Here is a 26,999-nt window from a genome sequence, read left to right on the forward strand (position 1 = left end):
CATTGAGGCATAGCTATGTTGCATAGCTTACACGTGGACACCCGAATGGAAGGCGCCTCCAGAAACATTCTGTCTGCGAGCCCCTTCTGAGGCGAGGAAGGCACTGCGGGACAAAGAGCCGTTGAGTGTGAACACCATGCCCCAACATTGTCCTTATTCCATTCTTTCCTACAACTTTTTCATTTTGTTGTCTTACCGTAAGGCGTGCTTCGACACCCTCGAACGATCTTCACTGTCTTGGCAATCATGCGCTGAAACAGTGAAAAGACATGGCGGCTTATTTAGCCAATAGTTTACAAGACAAAAAAAGAGAAGACATAACTTGGGTAAGGGCCGATGTAAGAATTTGATATTTAGGCTCGACAAACTCACCATTTTCTCAAAATTGACCAGTTTTTCAGTGTAGTTCTTGTTTCCCTCGTGGATGAATGTCATGTCTAGAGGAACCGATGGCGAAACAGAACAACATACTGGCTCAGTGTAGGGCCATGAAGACTTTACTCAGGTATTGAATGCTACATCTACCACAAGAGGTTTCTAACAACGTATTACTACTACCTTTTAGTAGCAGGGGCATGAAGGGGATGTAGGGAGGACTGAGCTTTGCCACAGCCAGTCTGTAGGCTCTGTGATTACGTGATGGATCCTGACACATGAAGAGAAATACACACACTTCTCCATTAGCTCTAGTTATAAAGGAAATATAGGCCATAAACAACGCACATATTACAAAGGAAGGAAAACATGATTCAAACACACAGTGGAAATGAGGGGGAGGGATTGACAAGTGGCCTGTGATGTCACCTGTTGTTATCTATGACATTTAATAGAACACTTTGTTATGAAGCTTGTACACATTAACTCACTCACCATTAACCTCTCGTAGGCACAATAGACCCTTTTCGTCTTACTCGGCACTCTCTTTCAACAACAACAACAAAAACAACAACAACAACAACTGTTAATCCTCTGATATCCATTTCACACATGTTATAAATAAAATACATTGTTATTCTAAGCGATCCTAAAAACGTAGGTCATTGTCCCCAGCAGGCCTCACCTCCCAGGTCTTGTAAAGTCTCTGTACAGCACTGTTGCTTAGACCAAACATCACAGCAAAGAATGAATTGAGGTTTTTCTGCTCCTTCAACCTGAAACAGGAAACACAGCCAGTAAAAGCTGTGGGAAGACTAAACATATACATGACCAAAATGGTTATTAGAGCAACAGTGTCTACAGACATTACCAATATTTTATCTGGATATGAAAACATGATTTCTGCTGGTATGTTGAATATTTTTTGTATATAGAGTGTTATTGTACAAAATCACCAATATAGTATACTGATCTGTAGGGATATTTACCCCGAAGATAACATAGTCATTAATCTGCAAGTTACAAGGTAAACTGTGTCTTAATTTAAGTGAGACTCACATGGCGGCCATCTTGATGAACTTCTTCAGCAGCATGGCTCTCTTCATCAGGTCAGCACACAGACACACCTCCGTCACCACCCAGTACTGCACCTCGTTGAAGCGATGCACAAAACGCTCCAGGTTAGCTGTGGTGGCGCCTTGGAATTTATGTCGCCCAAATATATAGTACACTAGTTCCACCTGGTGGGAGAGACACATTCATTTACCATCCGTATGTACTGTGGCACATTAAACACAGATCCAAAGTATTTGTATGTTCCCAAATACAGGTATATCAAGCAACCATCCAATGGACTAAACCTTCAATTTGGCATAACATTTGAACTTGACTTGAACTTGATTTCCTTGTCAAAGAAGTATTTTGACCTCAGTGGGACAACCTGGTTAAATAAACTTGCATAAAAAGAGGTGTGTGTGTCAGATGAACACGTGGCTAATACAGGGTAGTAGTGTGTCAGGTGAGGAGTCGACCTGATGACTGATATGATGCTGCAGTAACAGTTACCAGAGAGAGGATGCCTCAGACACATGCCCGAGTGACAGATAGCGAATCCTTTAGGCCTGTTTATACCTGATGCTAAAATGTGTCCTGTGCCCACTTTTTCAGACAAGTGTAGACGATTCAAATACATTTTGTTAACCGATTGTGATCAGATCTTACAAGTGTAAACAGACAAGATCAAGACAAGATCAGGACGAATGATGCACGTTAAGAGTATAATCAGGGCTATTGTTGTTCTGAGACAGACTGAGACAGCTCACATCTGAGTCACCAGGCCTTGTCAAACCAGCTCCCCACCACGGTGCATACCCACATGTGAGATAGATGTCATACCGTTAATAGACCTGTACATTCGAGTAATTTAGCAGATGCTGTTATCCAGAGCGACTTACAGTAGTAGTGACTGCATACATTTTCAAACTTTTCTACCTCATTCTTATTAACTAAGCCCTTTTTTTCAGGGAAATGGGGCATACTGGTGATACTCGGTATTTAAAGCTGGGTAGCAAATGATCCCACTCAAGCGCCTATTGCAAGCATACGTCACAGTTTCTCCTCTTTGAACTCTTATCCTGCTGGTCCCAAATCCATAACTTCCACTCCATAACACTGGCAAAGCTCTGGCATGGGCTCACCTCATTTCCTTCCTTACCTCATGCATGGCGGTAAACAGTTCCCAGTCGTAGTTGGTGAGCTGGCTGGCGATGTCCTTGGAACACATCTGCTCCAAAGTGTCAATGGTGCTCTGATCAGGGCCCTGCTGCTCCTTCAGGGGCATCTGTCAAGATGCCAGAGAACAAACACCATAAATAATGCCATGAAATCACACAAATATCTATGAACGGTCTGGGATGTTTTTCTCTGATTCACCATGCGATGTAGTTCTTAAGTTATAGGTAAGTTATATATGGTCATCTCAGCATCCATGAGAAACTATAGAGTAGGCGTAGATTGTAGGTGAGGTTAGGACTCACCAGTTGTTCCACCTGGGTGGCAGTGCAGAGGAACAGTCTCTCATTCAGCCCCAGGGAGGTGTAGACTGCTGTGGCGTCCAGCTTCAGCTGAGCCCTGTCTATGATACAGCAAAGACAAGCCCTTTAACACACAATACCTCAGAGACACACATCCCGACTTAACATCAACACTCACTGACAGTTACACACTCTCTCAATAAAACTTACCATCATCTCAAATGACATGTCACAAGACATTAACATGCACCTATACCAAATTTATGAATATAGCTGCTCTTGCCTGAAGGATTTAGTATTGTACCAAGTGTACAAACTGAAAGGGAGAAAAAAATGAATGTCCTGTACAGCTGTATCTTAGAAAAGGGCTTCATATTGCTTCCAGATGACATGGAAAAATAAAGAATAGCCACGCACCTCCCATGGAGTTCATTTTGACCAGGACGTGGTCTCCTCCTGGATTTACCAGCGATGACATCATTTCCTGAACAGAAGTGTTCACCGGCAGCATCAGAGTGATTGACGTATGGTCTGGCCGGAAGATCTCATACAATACTAGGAGAGAAAACACAGAGACACGGGAAAGGAAGTTAAGAATTAAAGGCCCAGTGCAGTCAAAAAATATATATATTTCCACACTATGAGGTTGGAATAATACTGTAAATTGTGAAAATGATGATAATGCACTTTTAGTGTAAGAGCTGTTTTAAAAGACCACCTGAAATTTCAGCCTGTTTTGGTGGGATGGAGTTTTAGCCTGCCTGGTGAAATCCTCAGGTTGTAAATGAGTTAATAGACCAATAAGAAAGAGAGTTCCAAACCTCTCTACCAATAACAGCTAGTTTTCAGTTTTCCTCTCCCCACACCCAGAAATTGTTCTTTGTTATGAAGCTATTTTTGACAATTCTAATCATTTGAAACAATCCCAATAAGGTACTTCATTTTTACTCAGAAATGATTTAACATTGAGATTTTAAAAAACAATCAGCTGCATTGGATATTTTAAACAAAGTATAGCAACAACCATTTTGTCACGACTTCCGCCGAAGTTGGTTCCTCTGCTTGTTCGGGCGGTGGTCGGTGTCGCCGGTCTTCTAGCCATCATTGATCCATTTTTCATTTGTTTTGTCTTGTCTTCCCACACACCTGGTTTCAATTCCATCATTACATGTTGTGTATTTAACCCTCTGTACCCCCCCATGTCCTTGTCCGGAATTGTTTATTGTAAGTGCTTGTGCACGTATTTCTGGTGTGCGACGGGTTTTGTACCCATTATATTGATTGTTCTGTTTACTGTGATTTTTATTATTAAACTGCACCGTTGTAACACAGTTTTTGCTCTCCTGCGCCTGACTCCTCTGCCGCCAGTACGCACCCCATACAGAAATACGTGCACAAGCACTTACAATAAACATTCCGGACAAGAACATGGGGGGAACAGAGGGTTAAATACACAACATGTAATGATGGAATTGAAACCAGGTGTGTGGGAAGACAAGACAAAACAAATGGAAAATGAATCAATGATGGCTAGAAGACCGGCGACGCCGACCGCCGAACGCCGCCCGAACAAGGAGAGGAACCAACTTCGGCGGAAGTTGTGATACATTTACATTAATCCATCTGTAAGTGCATTTCACGGTTACAGTGGGCTGCCAATGGTTATCCAATAGTTAATAAACAGAAAAAAGGCAAATTGTGCATTTTGTGTCATTATAGAAAAGGCATTGCCATGCTATTCATGACATAGTTATTACCATGCTATGGTAGTAGTAGTCTCACTGACCTTTGTCCTTTGATCTGATTGGCAGACACTTCCCCACTGGCTCCTCACAACTGGAAAACCAGTCAAACTGATGGTTAAGCTAATGGAAACAAACAATAGACAGAGTAAGTCAGCCACAAGTGTGACTTTTAATTTCTCTATGTTTTTTATGCTTTTAATCTTTTATCTTTTAGCTCCAGCAGCTCTGAAGACTAACAGGCTGTGTTATAAAGGTTGGAGGTGTATTGTCTCTTCTGCTATCTCCCAATCTGTCTAAGTAAAGAGAACATGGCATGTGGTAATAAACAGAGATGCAGATGTATTTGTGTGCGCAAGAATGACCTTTATAAGCCTTTATTAATGTGGTTCAACTTACCCTTGTCAGTGACCCGAGTTCATTCTCAAGCCTGGAAAGATATTGAAAAATACAAACATGATAGTAACCTAAATTCAAATCTCAAATCTAGATTCCAGAAACACTCTTATTGGCTTGGTTACGATACTACATAATGTTATCAATATGACTGTAAAGGAAAGAACGTGACTTTTGCTTTTGTTTCACATTCCTGTGAGCACAAGGCTAATATCCATACCAAAAGTTGTACATTTCAGATACACTCTGGCGAAAGGGGTGGCAGGTAGCCTAGTGGTGAGAGCGGACTTGTAACTGAAATATTGAATCCCCAAATCTGTCATTCTGCCCCTGAACAAGCCAGTTAACTAGGCCGCCATTGAAAATAATAAATATTTTGTTCTTAACTGACTTGCCTAGTTAAATAAAGGTAAAATAAATAAAAATGTGTTACTACTCACATTCTGGTTCTCCTCCTGTCTCTGAGCTGCTCCCGCAGCATACTGGACAGACGGGAGTCACCTGCCACCTCCTCCCCCAGCGTCTGTCATGCATAGAAACACTCAATGTATCAACACTGAATGTATATTATTATGGTCACAACACACAGGCTATGATTCAATACAATATACTGCACAATTTACTGTATAACAGATTTTTCAGAGCGTGATATTTGGATAACATTGATATAAGGCTCTGCTATTTTTATTATTATTATTTATTATTTTTACCCCCCTTTTTCGTGGTATCCAATTATTAGTAGTTACTGTCTTGTCTCACTCCTGTACGGGCTCGGGAGAGACGAGGGTCGACAGCTATCCGTCCTCCGAAACACAACCCAACCAAGCCGCACTGCTTCTTAACACAGCGAGTGTAGCCGATGTGAAATTGCTAGCTAGTTAGCGGTGGTGCGCGCTAGTGGTGACGTCACTTGCTCTGAGACCTTGAAGTAGTGGTTCCCCTTGCTCTGCAAGGGCCGCGGCTTTTGTGGAGCGATGGGTAACGATGCTTCGAGGGTGACTGTTGACGTGTGCAGAGCGTCCCTGGTTCACGCCCAGGTCGGGTCGAGGGGATGTGCGTAAAGTCTATACTGTTACACGCGCATTCAACCTGGAAGCCAGCCGCACCAATGTGTCGGAGGAAACACCGTACACCTAGCGACCTGGTCAGCGCGCACTGCGCCCGGCCTGCCACAGGAGTCGCTAGTGCGCGATGAGACAAGGATATCCCTACTGGACAAACCCTCCCTAACCCGGCCGACGCTATGCCAATTGTGTGCCGCCCCATGGACCTCCCGGTCGCGGCCGGCTGCGAACCCAGGGTCTCTGGTGGCACAGCTAGCTTTTTTAGGCTGGGTTTCTGTACAGCACTTTGAGATATCAGCTGATGTACGAAGGGCTATTTACATTTACATTACATTTAAGTCATTTAGCAGACGCTCTTATCCAGAGCGACTTACAAATTAATATAATAATATAATACTTACAAATTGGTGCATTCACCTTATGACATCCAGTGGAACAGCCACTTTACAATAGTGCATCTAAATCATTTAAGGGGGGGGGGGTGAGAAGGATTACTTTATCCTATCCTAGGTATTCCTTAAAGAGGTGGGGTTTCAGGTGTCTCCGGAAGGTGGTGATTGACTCCGCTGTCCTGGCGTCGTGGGGAGTTTGTTCCACCATTGGGGGCCAGAGCAGCGAACAGTTTTGACTGGGCTGAGCGGGAACTGTACTTCCTCAGTGGTAGGGAGGCGAGCAGGCCAGAGGTGGATGAACGCAGTGCCCTTGTTTGGGTGTAGGGCCTGATCAGAGCCTGGAGGTACTGAGGTGCCGTTCCCCTCACAGCTCCGTAGGCAAGCACCATGGTCTTGTAGCGGTTGCGAGCTTCAACTGGAAGCCAGTGGAGAGAGCGGAGGAGCAGGGTGACGTGAGAGAACTTGGGAAGGTTGAACACCAGACGGGCTGCAGCGTTCTGGATGAGTTGTAGGGGTTTAATGGCACAGGCAGGGAGCCCAGCCAACAGCGAGTTGCAGTAATCCATTTAGATTTGATTTGATTTTGATTTGTTTGGTTATAGAGAATCCCACTACCCCTTCACTCACCTCCAGGAAGTCTACAGCGATGGGATCATCTTTGAGCAGCTGGCCGAACAGCGCCACCCACTGGCAAATCAACTTCACTATCTTCTGCTTGGTGTTGAGGGCATAGGCTGCCTTCTCCAGATCTGAGCCCTCAGAAGGCTCAGCATGGTAGGTGCACTCAGGGATAAGGAAGAGAACCAACACACCTGAACAACAACTTAACACAGATATTCTAGACCTAGACCACAGTCTGAGCTGCTTTCGACTTGAAGAGACACTAGTCTGTCTCTTCAGCTGGAGAAGCTGGATGCTTTGGTTGAATTGTGTTCATTTGTTTTATTTATTTAATTTAATAACATTTAAACGTTTAATTTGTTTTTCGGGTACACAGATTCAAAATACTCCCACAAATGTTGGGTATGTGATCCTCTTAGAGACTAAGTGTAAGTAAATAGAAATAGACACAGCTTAGGACATCATCATCACACAACCACTACCACCACCATCATCATCATCATCACCACCATCATCATAATCATCAAAGGATATTGGTGTTGCAGGGCCGGGCAAAGCTGGCTGGAGGGCATGAAGACCCTGTGGGTTAGCAGGAAGTCGCTCACACAGGGATCTGTGGGCACAGACAGAACAACACATAACTCACTAACAAGGACTAATGGCACTCTGTGTCCGTCCACTTTGTGTCCCATCCACTTCCTCCCTGAAAAACACAGGCTCAATGAGTCATCTGATGGCCTTTAGTGAGCGGATATAAAATAAATTTCCAGGAATGTGCCTGGCCTGATTCTGCCTGTTCTTTTCTGTCTTTGTTGGCTGTTTCATGTGAGTGACCAAAACAAACCGTTCCCATGAAACCAGAAACGATCTTTAAAGTTTGGCTGAGGATTCAGATGTGAAGCTACTGTATGGTCATCCTGGTACAGTATAGTGTGTTTTGTATTTGTATTTGTATTTATTATTATGGATCCCCACTCTTCCTGGGGTCCGGCAATTTTAAGGGATTTATACCATTTCAAAAGCATTACAATACATTCATTACAGAATTAACAACACACTGAGTGTGTGCCCTCAGGCCCATACTCCACTACCACACACCTACAACACAGAATCCATGTGTAAGTGTGTATAGTATGTTATCATGTGTGTGTATGCATGTGTCTGTGCCTATGTTTGTGTTTGTGTTACTTCACAGTCCCCGCTGTTCCATAAGGTGTATTTTCATCTGCTTTTTAAATCTGATTCTACTGCTTGCATCAGTCACCTTATGTGGAATAGAGTTTCATGTAGTCATGGCTCTATGTAGTACTGTGAGCCTCTCATAGTCTGTTCTGAACTTGGGGACTGTGAAGAGACCTCTGGTGGCATGTCTTGTGGGGTATGCATGGGTGTTCGAGCTGTGTGCTAGTATTTTAAACAGACAGCTCGGTACCTTCAGCTTGTCAACACCTCTTACGAAAGCAATGATGATGATTATGATGATAATGATGATGTCAATCTCTCTTCCACTTTGAGCTATGAGAGATTGACATGCATGTCATTAATGTTAGCTGTCGGTGTACTTTTAAGGGCCAGCCGTGCTGCCCTGTTCTGAGCCAACTGCAATTTTCCCAAGTACATATTTGTGGCACCTGGCCATACTACTTAACAGTAGTCCAGGTGTGACAAAACCAGGGCCTGTAGGACCTGCCTTGTTGATAGTGTTGCTAAGAAGGCAGAGCAGTGCTTTATTATGGACAGACTTCTCCCCATCTTAGCTACTGTTGTATCAATATGTTTTGACAGTTTTATAATCCAGGGTAACTCCAAGCAGTTTAGTCACCTCAACTTGCTCAATTTCCACATTATTCATTATGAGATGTAATTGAGGTTTAGGGTTTAGTGAATGATTTGTCCCAAATTCAATTCTTTTAGTTTTGGAAATATCTATGACTAACTTATTCCTTGCTACCCATTCCGAAACTAACTGCAGCTCTTTGTTAAGTGTTGCAGTCATTTGAGTCGCTGTAGTAGCTGACGTGTATAGTGTTGCGTCATCTGCATACATAGAAACACTGGCCTTACTCAAAGCCAGTGGCATGTTGTTAGTAAAGATTGAAAAAAAAGCAAGGGGCCTAAACAGCTACCCTGGATAATTCCTGCTTCTACCTAGATTGTTTTAAAAGAGGAACCCCTGTTCTTTGAACATAAAACAGTGGGAATATGTCAGTGGTCCGGCGACATAGAGGGGTCCAGCCACTACAGTAGAGAAACGTTTGGACCCATACAAGGCAAGCCATACAGGTTACCTACCTATAGCATCACTGCCATTAGTATCCAGCTTCACTGTCTCAAGCAGGTGTTCTAGGATCTTCTCTGGAGTTCCTGCCATCACTGTATACCTGAGTGTGTAGGGGAGGGGGAGGGAGAGGGAGAGGAGGAAGTAACAGAGGGAGAGGGAGTGTCAGTATGTGTGTAGTGTGGAAAGAGCCATAGGTGGACACATTGGTTAACAGTATAAAGAGGCAGCCATTTGAGCATCACATTGATTAAACTCAACGTTTGCTAAAACACTTGAAGTGAGATAACAAAGCACAGTCTATTCAACTGAACAGGGTTCAGGTCTATTTCTGTGTTGAATCAACAATAGTCAGGCAACTAACTGCCACAATTAACAACACTGTTAACTAAAACAGTGCTTGTTTCTTGCACATTTAATATTCTACAGTAAACATCTGTGTTTTACATGACATTGGTCTAAAAATGCCTTGGAGGAGTGTGCTCATTTAGGTCTTGATTAATGTATAAGTGCTTCTTTGACTGGTTGTTGTTATACAGTATAATATATGAAAGGTGGGAGTGTCTTACTTGCTGCTGTTTCCTGCCCCTCCAGGATTGGTTGACTCAGCCTTCTCCAGCACCAGCACAGCTTTACCATGTTCCTCCAGACGCATGGTGTTAGCTTCCACATCCTGAAACACAATGTAAACATACAGTCATGCACACACTTTACATGCAGTTCACACTATAAATGGTATACATGGATACATACACCTTTTAGCATATGCAATAGGCATATTTGAATCATTGGTGTGTATTCATGGATGCCAAGGGAAGCCAGGCTTCCCAAAATATTTGACACATTTTTACATTTTATTTATAAAATAATATATCCTTCGTCTCTCTGTGTTTTCAGAATTTTGAGTCAATTCGCAAGTAGCTGAATCTCACAGGAGAAATCTTCAGAGCGAAAGAAACAGCGTCCCTCTGTCTCAGTATGTGTAGCACACGTATCTGATGCTGCATTTTGCCGCTGTAGCATTTGATTGATCAATGCCAGCAAGCATTTTGCCTGTCTTGATAAAAAAAAGAAAAAGAAAAAAGAATGAGCCAATCAGTGTTGAGCTGAGTTCAACTGTGGGTTGTCCTGGTGCAGCAAAACGCTCCCCCAAGGGAGGCCAGTTTTGGATTTGGCTTCACACCAATCAAATCACATTCTAAGGATAATCTAATTGTCAGAAAACATGTCTGTTTCTGGTCTACTTGTGTTGATGTCCTGCAGTAGCTAGCTTGGTAAATCGTCCCTTTCCTAAGCCATGCATGGAGATGGGGATTTGGATTTGTGGTTTTGTCTTAATTCTCTGGACAGGCCTATGATTATGATGGCGATTCTGATCTAACCAAAAATTAACATTTTGTGCCACTGGCCAGAGATGATTGAAGTTCAATATGTAGTCTAGTAGTCTCACGTTAACTAGCTGGCTAACTTAGCTGGTTCATTGTTAACCATACGAGGAAGTTAGGCTAGCAAGCAATTTCGCTAGGTAGCCTATGAAAACAAAAAGCTAAAAGCGTACTCTTCAAGTAGGGTGAGTCAACTTTTTTGTTTTACTTGCTTGCACACACACACACACACACACACACACACACACACACACACACACACACACACACACACACACACACACACACACACACACACACACACACACACACACACACACACACACACACACAGAAATCAGTGCCATGGACAGCCACATGATATTTAGCAACATCGGTTGGACTAAATAGTTTTTGGTATTTTTAAGTTTGCTTTCAGTGTATTAAACTAAGCATATATAGCCTTGTTGATTTGATGATGTTTATTTTTTTTTACATGCAATATTTGCTTTGTGGACTTTACCGGACAGATGTTGCTCTCAGGTTTTTTGAGGAAACAAACCTATGTGTAGTTGAATTTATTCCACCACTGTGTGGCTGTTGTCTTCTTGTTGTCACTGTCTTATTGTATATCACGGTGGTGTATGAACTAAAGGGTATAGAGCAAACAACGCAATTATCACAACATAGGTTGTAGTATGACCTTTTTTACTGGCTTGGCTTCCCCAGTGATTTTACCCACACGCCCCTATTGATTTGAATAGAGTATGTACTGTACACAAAAGCAGGTTGTGATCAAAGAGAATGTGTATCTACTTTACATACAGTACACACACATCAGTATGAATACGATATGCACCCATCTTCAGTTTGTAACCAAACTTACCTTGAGGATGCGTATGAAGTCCTGTTTGTCGACTCGTAGGAAGTGGCAGTTGTCCTCTCTCAGGATGATGGTGGCTGCTCTGGGAGCATCGTTCACCAGGGCCAGCTGTCCAAAGTCTTCTCCCTCATGTAACGTCGTCACCAGCCCCTGCAACACACACACACACACACACACACACACACACACACACACACACACACACACACACACACACACACACACACACACACACACACACACACACACACACACACACACACACACACACACACACACACACACACAGTATAACTATGTAAGTGTGACCAAAAGGCTCCTTGACAACTTCTACCCACCAGCCATAAGACTGCTGAACAGTTAATGAAATGGCTACCTGGACAAATTTACATTGACCCCCTCAATGATTTATTTCTTTATTGTGTTGCACTAACTCTCTTGCACTGGCTCTATGTGCACATGTACTAGACTCTACCCACACACTCACACATACTACATTGACAGTCCAACACACACACTGCATACGCTCACACGCACACAACACATGCATGAATATTGACGCCACACACACTCACAAATAGAGACACTTTCACACTTAAAATGTGGTACTCTGTTTATTATATATCCTGATTGCCAAATCACTTTTACCCCACCCACATGTACATACTGTATTACCTGAAGTACCTCGTACCTCTGCACATTGAATCAGTACTGGTACTCCTTGTATACAGCCTCATTACTATTTTTATTGTGTTACTATTTCCTATTTTATTTAGAAAATATTTGTCTTACGTTTTAACTCTGCACTGTTGAGAATGGGCTCGTATAAGTAAGCATTTCACCTGTTGCATTTGGCGCATGTGACCAACAATTTGATTAACTTGATTTGATTAACTGTAAGAGTAGTGTGAATACAATTCAAATTCTCCATATCCAAACTATAGTGTGTATCCTAAAGAATTGTACACAATTAAGATAACTGGGGTAAAGACCTTACCTTTCCATGTGTGATGACATTGACAGAGCCCTTCCAGATGATGTACCAGGAAGTGCCTTTGTCTCCCTGACTGAACACTGAGAAACACAAAGAGACCGAGATTTAGGATTCACATCAGTCTCAACAGTCAGCCAGCTCTACCAGACAAGGATGTAGGCACAGTGCTTCACAGGGAAGTTCAATAAAAACGAAAGGCCGGGAGGCAAAGTGCTGGTGATTTGTATTTTTTTCCCATGTTCACAAAGGTGCATATGGCATTTTCGGTTGACATTTCAGTGTTTCAGTCAGCTTTGCCGACAGACAGATTTCTCTGACAATCTAATGGACTGATTGTCCAAGATAAAGATTTTGAAATATTCAAGTGGGTTTCAGTAGGTTTTTACATCCGTGGCAGAAATAATTTGTTCTGCTACTGATGGACAGGTTTGTTGTATACTGCACTGAGGGGGAGGATGGTAACAGAGACAGAGTATCTCTAGCACCTGTGGTGGTGATGTGGGCCCGGTGAGGCTCTCTTTCGCTCCCTCGCCCACCAGAGTTTAAAAAAAACATCACAGAGGACTATGACACTCACAGACTGTGCCTGCCTTGGCATGGGACTCAAACATCAGCACTGCTGCCAACTCCTTACGGACCTACAGGAAGAAACAAGGAAAGGGAACGAGACAGGATTAAACAGGGAGAGGTCAGAGGGAGGGTCAGTGTAAAGCCTTAGCGCTACAGGACATACAGTAGGGCTGCTTCCTCCTCTTGGACCCAGATTTAACCTATTCCTGGACTAAAAATAATTTCAAATCACTTTCAAAACTCGATTGAGCATTGCTTTTGCAGACCAGGATTGACTTTATCTGGGTCTGGGAAAACCACTCATCGTGTGCAGATTTTCTAATCCACTGGAGGCTCAATTCACGTTCTAAGAACTGGGCCCATATTCAATTCCCTTTCTAATTCTAGGAACTGGGCCCATATTCAATTCCCTTTGGAAGAACTTCACCCTACGCAGCAGCGTAGCCTAGTGGTTAGAGTGTTGGACTAGTAACCGGAAGGTTGCGAGTTCAAACCCCTGAGCTGACAAGGTACAAATCTGTCGTTCTGCCCCTGAACAGGCAGTTAACCCACTGTACCCAGGCCGTCATTGAAAATAAGAATATGTTCTTAACTGACTTGCCTGGTTAAATAAAGGTAAAAAAAAAAATACTAAAAATATTCAATTCTCTTTCTAAGAACTGGGCCCCATATTCAATTCCCTTTCTAAGAACTGGGCCCATATTCAATTCCCTTTCTAAGAAATGTGCCCATATTCAATTCATTTTCTAAGAACTTCGCCCATATTCAATTCCCTTTCGAAGTACTGGGCCCCATATTCAATTCCCTTTCTAAGAACTGGGCCCATATTCAATTCACTTTCTAAGAACTTCGCCCATATTCAATTCCCTTTCGAAGAACTGGGCCCCATATTCAATTCCCTTTCTAAGAACTGGGCCCATATTCAATTCCCTTTCTAAGAAATGTGCCCATATTCAATTAATTTTCTAAGAACTGGGCCCATATTCAATTCCCTTTCTAAGAACTGGGCCCCATATTCAATTCACTTTCTAAGAACTGGGCCCATATTCAATTCACTTTCTAAGAACTGTGCCCATATTCAATTCACTTTCTAAGAACTGGGCCCCATATTCAATTCCCTTTCTAATTACTGGGCCCATATTCAATTACCTTTCTAAGAAATGTGCCCATATTCAATTCATTTTCTAAGAACTGGGCCCATATTCAATTCACTTTCTAAGAACTGGGCCCCATATTCAATTCACTTTCTAAGAACTGGGCCCATATTCAATTCACTTTCTAAGAAATGTGCCCATATTCAATTCACTTTCTAAGAACTGGGCCCATATTCAATTCACTTTCTAAGAACTGTGCCCATATTCAATTCACTTTCTAAGAACAGGGCCCCATATTCAATTCCCTTTCTAAGAACTGGGCCCATATTCAATTACCTTTCTAAGAAATGTGCCCATATTCAATTAATTTTCTAAGAACTGTGCCCATATTCAATTACCTTTCTAAGAAATGTGCCCATATTCAATTCATTTTCTAAGAACTGGGCCCATATTCAATTCACTTTCTAAGAACTGGGCCCCATATTCAATTCACTTTCTAAGAACTGGGCCCATATTCAATTCACTTTCTAAGAACTGGGCCCCAATTTCAATTCACAAAGCATCTCAGAGTAGGAGTACTGATCTAGGATCAGGTCCCCCACATCCACATAATCGCATTCTTTGTGATCTATGATCTAGGCCAGGGGTATTCAACTGGGGGGCTGCGGCGGTACTGCAGGGGTTCAGCAATGTTTAAAAATAAATAAACAAATATATATAGAGAGTAAATATATATATATATCAAAAGTTTGGACACACCTACTCATTCCAGGGTTTTTCTTTATTTTTACTGTTTTCTACATTGTACAATAATAGTGAAGACATCAAAACTATGAAATAACACATATGGGATCATGTAACAACCAAAAAAGTGTTAAACAAATCAAAATATATTTTATATTTGAGATTCTTCAAAGTAGCCACCCTTTGCCTTGATGACAGCTTTGCACAATCTTGGCGTTCTCTCAACCAGCTTCATGAGGTAGTCACCTGGAATGAATTTCAATTAACAGGTGCGCCTTGTTAAAAGTTCCTTTGTGGAATTTCTTTCATTCTTAATGCATTTGAGCCAATCAGCTGTGTTGTGACAAGGTAGGGTTGGTATACAGAAGATAGCCCTATTTGGCAAAAGACCAAGTCCATATTATGGCAAGAACAGCTCAAATAAGCAAAGAGAAAGAACAGTTCATCATTACTTTAAGAAATGAAGGTCAGTCAATCTGGAAAATGTCAAAAACGTTCTTCAAGTGCATTTGCAAAAACCATCAAGCGCTATGATGAAACTGCCTCTCATGAGGACCACCACAGAAAAATAAGACCCAGAGTTACCTCTGCTGAAGAGAATAAGTTCATTAGAGTTACCAGGCTCAGAAATTTCAGCCCAAATAGATGCTTCACAGAGTTCAAGTAACAGACACATCTCAAAATCAACTGTTCAGAGGAGACAGGTTGAATCAGGCCTTCATTGTCAAATTGCTGCAAAGAAACCACTGCTAAAGGACACCAATAATAAGAAGAGACTTGCTTGGTCAAGAAACACGAGCAATGGACATTAGACTGGTGGAAATCTGTCCTTTGGTCTGAAGAGTCCAAATTAGAGATTTTTGGTTTCGACCACTGTGTCTTTGTGAGATGCAGAGTAGGTGAACGGATGATCTCCACATGTGTGGTTTCCACCGTGAAGCATGGAGGAGGGGGTGTGATGGTGTGGGGATGCTTTGCTGGTGACACTGTCAGTGATTTATTTAGAATTCAAGGCACATGGCTACCACAGCATTCTGAAGCGATACGCCATCCCATCTGGTTTGTGCTTAGTGGGATTATCATTTGTTTTTCAACAGGACAATGACCCAAAATACACATCCAAGCTGTGTAAGGGCTATCTGACCAAGGAGAGTGATGGAGTGCAGCATCAGATGACCTTGCTTCCATAATCCCCCGACCTCAACCCAATTGAGATGGTTTGGGATGAGTTGGACCGCAGAGTGAAGGAAAAGCAGCCAACAAGTGCTCAACATATGTGGGAACTCCTTCAAGATTGTTGGATAAGCCTTCCAGGTGACTACCTCATGAAGCTGATTGAGAGAATGCCAAGTTTGTAAAACTGTCATGAAGGCAAAGGGTGGCTACTTTGAAGAATCTCAAATATAAAATATATTTCGATTTTTTAAACACTTTTTTGGTTACTACATGATCCCATATGTGCTATTTCATAGTTTTGATGTTTTCACTATTATTCTACAATGTAGAAAATGGTTAACAATTAAGAAAAACACTTGAATTAGTAGGTGTGTCCAAACTTTTGAATGGTACTGTATATATATATATATAAAAGTGATAAAAAATTAAGATTATTATGAATATCGCTAGCAACGACAGAATAAACACATTTTGAATTACATACCTCTTCCTATATTCTACTCTACAGTAGAAAGAGTAGAATATCTTATTTCAAATTATGACAACTTTAGTTTTTAAATCCTAATACTGAGCAAATTACACTCTTCGGAGTCAATTACACTCATACGTTTTGAAAAAGCCCCCACCAATAGGCTACCAGTGTGGCAAGTGCTGCTGGCCCCTCGTAAGCTTTCTTGACCATATATCCTTGCCATTAGCATCCACCTGAATGTTTTAGCTAACATATGATGGGGGTCCCTGGGTTGCCGGTTTGCCTGGGAGGGGGTCCCTGGGCAAGAAAAGGTTGAAGACCGCCGATCTCGGCAAAACTGGTCCTTTATTAGTAGTCCTACTCTGAGACTGTGAATGTGGGCAATGGACCGGTGTAGCACTGTTTCTACAGAACATCTTCTGACTAGACTCAGGCTGTACGTGTCCTCAATAGCACCACATTCACTGTAGAGCTCACTACTTTTGGACAGCTCACTACTTTTGGACAGAGCCATATGGTAATGCAATACATAGGGAATAGGGCTCCACTTGGGACGCGGCCAAAGACAGGACAGGAAGCTGAGACTCACTGAGGTGGAGAGGTGAGCAGCAGCCTTGACATGAAGCAGCTCCTCATAGATCACCTCCATGTCCTCCGCACTACGCTGGCTGGGGCTGCAGAGAGGACGGGATACGCGCAGGTTACAATAGGGTCAGAGGTTAGGCCTTAGAATAGGATGATTGATATATGGTACGATAGGAGAGCAGATATAATACAAAAGAAGTTTATTGTCCATCTGAGGATGGAAATTTCCCTTTGACTTGGAAGAGTAAAACAACCTTGATACAAACACACAGCATAATAAAATGGAACTCACCATTTACGTAAAATCATGGTCAAAAGAGCATCTGGACCAATCTGCAGTAATAACGACAAACCCTCCTGCAGCTCATCGTCTAATTGGTCCTTCTCATTAGTCATGTGGTTCAGTCCGAACTCCAAATCCAGGAAGCGGTAAAATTGAGTGTCTTTGTCATGGAAGTTTAACTCCTGCTTCACTACATTGTGATAGGAGACATTGAGTTTGGTTACACTCACTGCAGGGAGTGGTTGATTCTTGTCAAATGATCATATTTGACAATACATGATGATAATACATTCACTCTGATTAAAGTCTCTTACCATGAACAATGATTCCTTCATCCACCAGGACTTGCCACATGCCAACTGCCTGGCTCCTTAATTGGAAGCATTCGTTTAGCTTCATCAGCCAATCAACAAGCTCTTTCCCCGAACAACATTGTCTGTAAGGGATAGAGCGAGATGTCTACACGGAAACGATCTAGCATTTTCATTTCAGAAAGACAAACAGGCAAAGTAATAGTAGAATTTGCAATCATTGACAGGAGCAAGGCCCCATACCTGTAGGTCTTCAGGTGATGCTTTCTGTCTCTGATCAGGCCAGGGCTACGCTCTATCAAGGCACTGTACACCACCCTGGCTGCCTTCAGAATTCGATCCGACAGAAACTACAAGGTGTGCGAGAAAGAGAGAGAGAGAGGGAGAGAAATACTGGGTCAAATACTTGACACAGTCAAATGTAGGCTATGTGCAAATCAAAATGCAATTGAACAATGGACCTCTTTCTCTGCTTATCATATGCACACAACCAACATGCCTTTACTTCTGTGTCATTTCCATGACGTGATAAAGACATGAGGTCATATAAATGAAGCGGGAAATGTGAAATGTCACACAGAAGGTCTTGTGACAACAGACAGTGACAACAGTGACCCACTGTGTAGACATGCAAGGAGCTAGAATGACAAGTGAAAAGCAAGTGGCAGTGGCAGAAAGCATATATTCTGTGAGAAGCATTACAGGAACCATGTGTGATGTCACATACGTCACTGGTGTGAGTGGAGTGTTTGGCTTTGCAGGGGCTAGAGTCCCTAATTGTGAGCGTGTGGGAGGAGAGCTGGTGAGAATGTGTTATGGAGAGAGTTACTGCACTGCTAAACTCTCCCACACCACACACATAACTGTCTCCTCGTCAGAGAGTGAGTGGATGCCACTTGGCTACGTTGACAACTTTGCCATTCTGAGCGTTTTCACTTTGCCTCCGCTCAGATTCTCTAAGTAGTATCATTTCTAATACACCTCCCAGTCATTTGTTTCCCATTCCCTGCCCCCTCCTATCTCGCTCCTCTCTGCCATGCTCTACCACCCAAACAGAATGTGAGAAGAAAAAAAAACGAGTGTCAAATTTGTATCAACCACTGATGCAGACTAAAGCTTATGTAACTCACAGCACATTGGGTCTGTTGCTGTGCAGCCTATTTCCTACCATTTCCTGTTTATACGCAACCTCCATGACAAAACCAATATTACAAATGGCTAAATATCAACATTTACTGGTTTGTTAATGAACTAGAATGTCTTCATTTCACTCCCTTCCACTCAATATGTTCTTGGTCCTAGTCTTGTGATTCCACGAGTGACTCACACAGTTGATTGTTTGTTATTGGGCTTCCTTCAGGGCTCTGTTTGTCCAAGGTGGTGGTCTTGAGATTCAGATTGAACTTAACAAAGACCATTTCCTTTAGCTTTTGTCTCCACTTGGCGTGGTGTTGTGGTGGACGGTGATTTCCTAGCCTCCTCTCCCAAACGCCTGGCCCCTAGCCAGGCCTCAGCCCTTAGCCTGCTCTGGCTGGTGTTGTGGTGGATGGGGCAGCCTGTGAGGCCCTCTCCCCTCTCTCTCTTGTCACCAAAGCCAGGCTCCTAGCCTGCCCTGGCCAATGGCTCTGGCTCCAAGCCACTCGGGATGAAATGATTGGCTCCTGACCCGTGACTGATCTGCCGACTCCGGCCTCGTCAAAGACGAGAACCATGTACAAAAGAATGGGGAAACCTGCATGCTACTTTAAAGTTCAAAGAGACACACCTGCTGTGTGAGAAGTTAACTGAGGGGTCCCCAAAGCTCCCCATCCCCCAAGCCCCCCTCATACCTCTGTTTTCCCACAGGCTGTCCTGCTCCCAGACCTAGTGTCTACAGACTGTATGCATCATTCTGAACCTTTCCTCCTCTCCACTGACTCCAGACTGTTCCCAGGGGACTGCAGACTGGTCCCAGGGGACTGCAGACTGGCTCTACTGGCTGTGCTGGCTGGAGGTCACCACTATTCCCATGTGCCCTAACTGTTCCCGTGGGACCACTAGCTACCACCATGTTCTCAGCCTGGTCATCTCTGACCTCTGACACTGAGATAATAAACTCCAAATGCATAAATCCCCCCATCATCATTGCAAACAAGCTGGCATTTCTACTGTGACTGTGTTCAGCTTGCAATCTTAAACACATTTTCTTATAACAACAGACCAAAACAGAATGTTTCATACAGCACATCCTGGGTACAGCACCCCACCTACTAAGTAGCTAAACACACAGGACATAATCACTCATCATCAATCTGTTCGGTTCTGTATGTACTGGAAGAACAAAAGCTCTAAATCTCTGTGAACTCTGTGATGAACTACTTGAGAACATGTAGATCTACTAAGCATGTAATCTAGGGCAATGGTTTTCAACGGGTGTGCCTTGAGAAGCTGTCCAGGTGTGCTGCAAACCTTTTCCCAATCTTGATTCTTTTTTTTTTTTAACACACTTATAAATGTGACTTGTGGAATGCACATTCAATTTTGACTTGGGAGCACCACTGCCACTCAGATAAATACATTGTTTATCTTGTATCCTGATGCCTAGTCACCTTACCCTAAAACATACCTCTATCACTCCAGAATCACTGCACATTGTAAATATGGTATTGGAACTGACCCTGTATAGAGCTTCTTAGTTATCTTTTTTTTATATCTTGTGTGTTTTTCTTCTACCTTGTGTTATTTTTAGTACTACATTGACATTGATTACTGCCTTGTTGGGTTTAGCGCTGGCAAGAATGGCATTTCACTGTACTTGTGCATTTGACATTGAAACTTGAATAGCTCATGGTCACATCTGTATCTACAAATCCAGTTTGCTCAGGCATGTTGTCGCATTTTTATCAGTTGAGGGGCGCACATCATGAGCAAAGTCCTTTCCCACTGGACACAGACGTCAGTTCAACGTCTGGTTTTGATTTACATTTGGTTGAGCTGTCATCTACTGTGAATTCAACGTGAAGTCAACAAAACCTTTCACCATGTCATTCGGTTTAGGTTAAAAGTTAGGTGAAAAAAAGACGGAATGCGTTACGTTGATACTTTTTGGCAAATACATTTAGTTTTCTATGTTGATTCATCACCGGTGCCAAGCTTCCTGCCCTCCAGGACCTCTATACCAGGCGGTGTCAGAGGAAGGCCCTAAAAATGGTCAAAGACCCCAGCCACCCTAGTCATAGACTGTTCTGTCTGCTACCGAACGGCAAGTGATACTGGAGTGCCAAGTCTAGGTCCAAGAAGCTTCTAAACAGCTTCTACCCCCAAGCCATGAGACCCCTGAACATCTAATCAAATGGCTACCCCAGACTATTTGCATTGTCCCCCCCCTCTTTTACACTCCTGCTACTCTCTGTTATTATCTATGCATAGTCACTTTAATAACTCTACCTACATACATATTACCTCAATTACCTCGACTAGCCGGTGCCCCGCACACTGACTCTGTACCGGTACCCCCTGTATATAGCCTGGCTATTGTTATTTTATTATTATTTGTTACTTTTATTTAATTTTTTTAGGTATTTTTCTTTAAACTGCATTGTTTTGATTGAGGGCTTGTAAGTAATCATTTCACTGTTGTCACGCCCTGACCTTAGAGATCCTTTTTATGTCTCTATTTTGGTTTGGTCAGGGCGTGAGTTGGGGTGGGAATTCTATGTTTTGTGTTTCTATGATTTTCTATTTCTATGTTTTGGCCGGGTATGGTTCTCAATCAGGGACAGCTGTCTATCATTGTCTATGATTGGGAACCATACTTAGGTACCCTTTTCCCACCTGTGTTTGTGGGAAGTTAACTTTGTTTGATGGCACATAGCCTTAAGCTTCAGTTTGTTTTGTATTGTTTATTGTTTTGTCGGCGTCATTTTGAATAAAAGAGCAAATGTACGCTCACCATGCTGCACCTTGGTTCAGCTCTTTTGTTGTATTCAGCGCATGTGACAAATACAGTTTGATTTGAGCCAATCTCATCGCAATGATTTATTGGGTTGAAATCATGTGGAAACAACATTGATGCAAAAAGTTTTTGCCCAGTGGGTTGTATCAATTTACTTCGCCTGTGAGAACAGTTAGCACAGGCACGTCTGATTAAAGGCGCCACATGGTCAATCTGCATTGGCAAGGTCAGGGCATTCATACTTCTTACACTTCGCCAAGCAGCACAGAGCTGCTGTCAAGGAAGTAAGTTTGTGTTTATTCCGGACCTCCCGTCCTCACCTACCGTCACCGATTAATGTCAATGAGGAGCAATACGGAGCGATGCACAGCGATGCAGAGCTCAGTTATATTTAAAAAATGGTCGAGAGCTCAATTGGGCCCCTGCGTGCCTCCAGAGTCTCCGCAATATGCGTCACATTCCGTCCACATTTTCATGTGAAGAATAAATAGGCTTTTATAGATTTAGCTGTACCACAGCCTCTGCCATATAAACAAACACAGCACGTATGGCTTTGTGTCGGTGGTTGCACCTTTACAATGCAGAAAACCACAAGTCTCTAGCTCAAACAGTTAAAAACGAAAGACCTATTTTTACAAGAAAAATGCACGGATTCGTGGGACGCTCTTACAGAGGTACACACAAATGAATCACCACGAGTAAGGAACTATGAAAATAGTTTAAATAAACTGTATTTCATCTTTATAAAACGTTTGTCACAGAAAATAGAGCATTTTGCAGTTGGGATCAGATGAGTTGGGGGTCATTACCACTAAATAAATTAACAGGGACATTTTTGGTGGGGTGCTAAAAATGGATCCCGTAAAGGTGTGCCGTAGTTCAAAAAAAGGTAAGGAAGCACTGATCTTAGGGACTATAGCCCATGTGTTAGTAGTATAGGCAGGAGGAACTCCCTGATTGTTCCCGACCCCATGCATCAGGTTAGAGAGTAGACCGTTTTCCCTCAGGTGTGCCAGTGCTGGTGAATGGCATACTGTATGTACTGTAGAAGTGGCCCTTTCTCTCTCACACTGCTCTCTCTGACGTTTCAGGTCCGGAACAGGCTGAGTATGTGCTTTAGATAAACATTAATGACACACTTTCTTATGGAGACCAAGTCAAAGTCTGCCTTTGAATGTTATGTCTGTGTTTGAATAGTGTAGTATCACAAAAGGAACATGGGCCTGTTAAAATGTTTTTTTTTAAATATTTGTGGGTGGGTTGGTTTGTCTGATAATGGCTAATGTGGCCTGTGGTTATGGCCTTTCCACCCACACTCACCCCCCTTCTTATAACAACAATTACAGTGGGGAGAACAAGTATTTGATACACTGCTGATTTTGCAGGTTTTCCTACTTACAAAGCATGTAGAGGTCTGCAATTTTTATCATAGGTACACTTCAACTATGAGAGACGGAATCTAAAACAAAAATCCAGAAAATCACATTGCATGATTTTTAAGTATTTAATTAGCATTTTATTGCATGACATAAGTATTTGATACATCAGAAAAGCAGAACTTAATATTTGGTACAGAAACCTTTGTTTGCAATTACAGAGATCATATGTTTCCTGTAGTTCTTGACCAGGTTTGCACACACTGCAGGAGGGATTTTGGCCCACTCCTCCATACAGACCGTCTCCAGATCCTTCAGGTTTTGGGGCTGTCGCTGAGCAATACGGACTTTCAGCTCCATCCAATTATTATCTATTGGGTTCAGGTCTGGAGACTGGCTAGGCCACTCCAGGACCTTGAGATGCTTCTTCGGGCCCTGCCGTGTAGTTCTGGGCTGATCCCTCACCTTCCTCATGACCATTGATGCCCAACGAGGTGAGATCTTGCATGGAGCCCCAGACCGAGGGTGATTGACCGTCACTTGAACTTCTTCCATTTTCTACTAATTGCGCCAAGAGTTGTTGCCTTCTCACCAAGCTGCTTGCCTATTGTCCTGTAGCCCATCCCAGCCTTGTGCAGGTCTACAATTTTCTCCCTGATGTCCTTACACAGCTTTCTGGTCTTGGCCATTGTGGAGAGGTTGAGGTCTGTTTGATTGAGTGTGTGAACAGGTAACAAGTTCAAACAGGTGCAGTTAATACAGGTAATGAGTGGAGAACTGGAGCACTTCTTAAAGAAAAACTAACAGCTCTGTGAGAGACGGAATTCTTACTGGTTAGTAGGTGATCAAATACTTATGTCATGCAATAAAACGCCAATGAATTACTTAAAAATCATACAATGTGATTTTCTGGATTTTTGTTTTAGATTCCGTCTCTCACAGTTGAAGTGTACCTATGATAAAAATTACAGACCTCTACATGCTTTGAAAGTGGGAAAACCTGCAAAATCTGCAGTGTATCAAATACTTGTTCTCCCCACTGTAAATAAAGTCACTTTGTTACCTTCATTCTCTGGCTCAGTGACAGTAACTGTTTCAATAACTGAATGTGGTGTGTGGGCTTACTATATTTGTGCCCATAGTCTGTGTTAAATAGTGTCAAATTTCTACTAGTGTTCTGAAGTTTCCTCTGTGGGCGAGTCTACAGTCTCCCTCTGTGCTGTGACCTTGGTGGGCTTTGTTCTCTCCTCTTCTGTTCTCTCTGGAACATGACTGTACCTGGAGGGAGGGATGGAGCACCACGCCGGTGGGCAAAGGAGCTGTAGGAACTGCATCTCACATCCCACTCTCTATACAGATAAGACCACTTCAGACCTTCTGAGGGGTTATTGTTTCCAACAAGTACACTTCCTCCTCCATTTCAGAAATACCAAGCTACAGCACTGGATTTTTTTTCTTCCTTTATTCAAAACAGGAAGTGCCAATTTAGGTAAAAAGGCCTGGCGGCATTGATGAGAAGTTTTTTTTTTTTTTTTACCTGTGTGAATATACGTAGCACCAAATCCCAAATCACAATAACCATCTTGGTCATCATTAGATAACTAACAGAACAATCTCAAATCTCTAAACCAGGAGTCTCAAACTCATTTTCCCAGCTCGCAAAATTCAGCCTTCAGCCCAACTTAAAATGAATTACAGTAGGGAAGTATTCAGACCACTTGACTTTAAAAAAAACAATTTTACAGCCTTATTCTAAAATGGATGAAATAGTTTTTGTTCCCTCATCAATCTACACACAACAACCCATAATGACAAAGCAAAAACAAGTTTTTAGAAATATTAGCAAAAAAAAACAACAAAAAAAACTGAAATATCACATTTACATAAGTATTCAGACCCTTTAGTCAGTACTTTGTTGAAGAACCTGCAGTGATTATAGCCTCTAGGTTTCTTGGGTATGACGCTACAAGCTTGGCACACCTATATGTGGGGAGTTTCTCCCATTCTTCTCTGCAGATCCGCTCAAGCTCTGTCAGGTTGGATGGGGAGCATCGCTGCACAGCTATTTTCAAATGAAATGAAATCTAATTCTATTGGTCACATACACATATTTAGCAGATGTTATTGCAGGTGTAGTGAAATGCATGTGTTCCTAGCTCCAACAGTGCAGTAATATCTACCAATTCACAACAATACACACAAATAGAAAGTAAAATGATGGAATTAAAAAATATATAAATATTAGAACGAGCAATGTCAGAGTGGCATTGACTAAAATACAGTATAATAGAATACAGTATATACATATGAAATGAGTAAAGCAGTATGTAAACATTATTAAAGTAACTAGTGTTTCGTTATTAAAGTGACCAGTGATTCCAAGTCTACGTATATGGCAGCAGCCTCTAAGGTACACGGTTGAGTAACCGGGTGGTAGCCGGCTAGTGATGGCTATTTAATAGTCTGATGGCCTTTAACAGTCAGTTCTCTCCAGAGATGTTCGATCGGGTTCAAGTCCGGGTTCTGGCTGGGCCATTCATGGACATCCAGAGACTTGTCCTGAAGCCACTCCTGCGTTGACTTGGTTGTGTGCTTAGTGTCGTTGTCCTGGAAGGGGAACCTTCGCCCCATTCTGAGGTCCTGAGCGCTCTGGAACAGGTTTTCATCAAGGATCTCTCTGTACTTTGCTCCTTTCATCTTTCTCTCGATCCTGACTAGTCTCCCAGTCCTTGCTGCTGAAAAACATCCCCACAGCATGATGCTGCCATCACCATGCATCACCGTAGGAATGGTGCCAGGTTTCCTCCAGACGTGATACTTGGCATTCAGGCCAAAGTGTTCAATATTGGTTTCACCTGACCAAAGAATCCTGTTTCTCATGGTCTGAGAGTCCTTTAGGTGCCTTTTGGAGAACTCCAAGCAGGCTGTCATGTACCTTTTACTGAGGAGTGGCTTCCATCTGGCCACTCTACCATAAAGGCCTGATTGGTAAAGTGCTGCAGAGATGGTTGTCATTCTGGAAGGTTCTCCATCTCCACAGTGAAACTCTAGAGCTCTGTCAGAGTGACCCTCACCTCCCTGACCAAGGCCATTCTCCCCCAATTGCTTAGTTTGGCCAGGTGGTCAGCTCTTGGAAGAGTCTTGGTGGTTGCAAAATTCTTCCATTTAAGAATGATGAAGGCCACTGTGTTCTTGGGGACCTTCAACGCTGCAGAAATGTTTTGGTACCCTTCCCCAGATCTGTACCTCGACACAATCCTGTCTCGGAGATTTACAGACAATTCCTTTGACCTCATGGCTTGGTTTTTGCTCTGACATGCACTGTCAACTGTGGGACATTATATAGACAGGTGTGTGCAAAATCATGTCCAATCAATTGAATTTACCACAGGTGGACTCCAATCAAATTGTAGAAACATCTCAAGGATGATCAATGGGAACAGGATGCACCGGAGCTCAATTTCGAGTCTCATAGCAAAGGGTCTGAATACTAATGTACGTAAATAAGGTATTTCATGTTTTGTCTTTTTCATTTGCAAACATTTCTAAAAACTTGTTCTTGCTTTGTCATTGTGGGGCGGGGGGGGGTTATTGAATCCATTTTAGAATAAGGCTGTAACATAACAAAATGTGGAAAAAGTCAAGTGGTCTGAATACTACTGCACTGTATATTTCCTTGCCATGAAAATGTTTAACAAATTGTCCTCTAGCCATCGCTTTCTGAATGCTCCCTGACTGTCTAGCTTAAGTTTTGATGACTGTTAGCAAGCTGGACAGAGTAAAGAGACTATAACATTCGGTCAATTATAAT

General features: G+C 42.6%; 1 protein-coding gene across 7 annotated transcripts in view; it reads right to left on the minus strand.

Annotated features, from left to right (window-relative positions):
- Positions 1 to 26,999, minus strand: part of LOC118360324 (rap guanine nucleotide exchange factor 3-like) — a 46,108-nt gene that overhangs the window by 1,508 nt on the left and 17,601 nt on the right. For 6 of the 7 annotated variants that reach the window (XM_052482357.1, XM_052482358.1, XM_052482361.1 and 3 more), the window contains 24 exons: positions 18,122 to 18,228; positions 17,882 to 18,003; positions 17,577 to 17,757; positions 17,289 to 17,373; positions 13,221 to 13,281; positions 12,647 to 12,723; positions 11,653 to 11,799; positions 9,972 to 10,075; positions 9,417 to 9,505; positions 7,659 to 7,737; positions 7,131 to 7,281; positions 5,488 to 5,570; positions 5,051 to 5,081; positions 4,696 to 4,774; positions 3,327 to 3,464; positions 2,913 to 3,010; positions 2,591 to 2,716; positions 1,435 to 1,616; positions 1,061 to 1,151; positions 871 to 921; positions 559 to 646; positions 373 to 437; positions 197 to 251; positions 32 to 103 (listed from right to left, as the gene is read on the minus strand). In XM_052482357.1, the coding sequence (XP_052338317.1) occupies positions 32 to 103; positions 197 to 251; positions 373 to 437; positions 559 to 646; positions 871 to 921; positions 1,061 to 1,151; positions 1,435 to 1,616; positions 2,591 to 2,716; positions 2,913 to 3,010; positions 3,327 to 3,464; positions 4,696 to 4,774; positions 5,051 to 5,081; positions 5,488 to 5,570; positions 7,131 to 7,281; positions 7,659 to 7,737; positions 9,417 to 9,505; positions 9,972 to 10,075; positions 11,653 to 11,799; positions 12,647 to 12,723; positions 13,221 to 13,281; positions 17,289 to 17,373; positions 17,577 to 17,757; positions 17,882 to 18,003; positions 18,122 to 18,228 (2,362 nt within the window). The remainder of the gene's footprint in view (positions 1 to 31; positions 104 to 196; positions 252 to 372; positions 438 to 558; positions 647 to 870; positions 922 to 1,060; positions 1,152 to 1,434; positions 1,617 to 2,590; positions 2,717 to 2,912; positions 3,011 to 3,326; positions 3,465 to 4,695; positions 4,775 to 5,050; positions 5,082 to 5,487; positions 5,571 to 7,130; positions 7,282 to 7,658; positions 7,738 to 9,416; positions 9,506 to 9,971; positions 10,076 to 11,652; positions 11,800 to 12,646; positions 12,724 to 13,220; positions 13,282 to 17,288; positions 17,374 to 17,576; positions 17,758 to 17,881; positions 18,004 to 18,121; positions 18,229 to 26,999) is intronic. The other variant, XM_052482363.1, reaches the window with a different exon arrangement.

The sequence above is a fragment of the Oncorhynchus keta genome, chromosome 27 (assembly GCF_023373465.1).
Source record: "Oncorhynchus keta strain PuntledgeMale-10-30-2019 chromosome 27, Oket_V2, whole genome shotgun sequence".
NCBI lineage: Eukaryota > Metazoa > Chordata > Actinopteri > Salmoniformes > Salmonidae > Oncorhynchus > Oncorhynchus keta.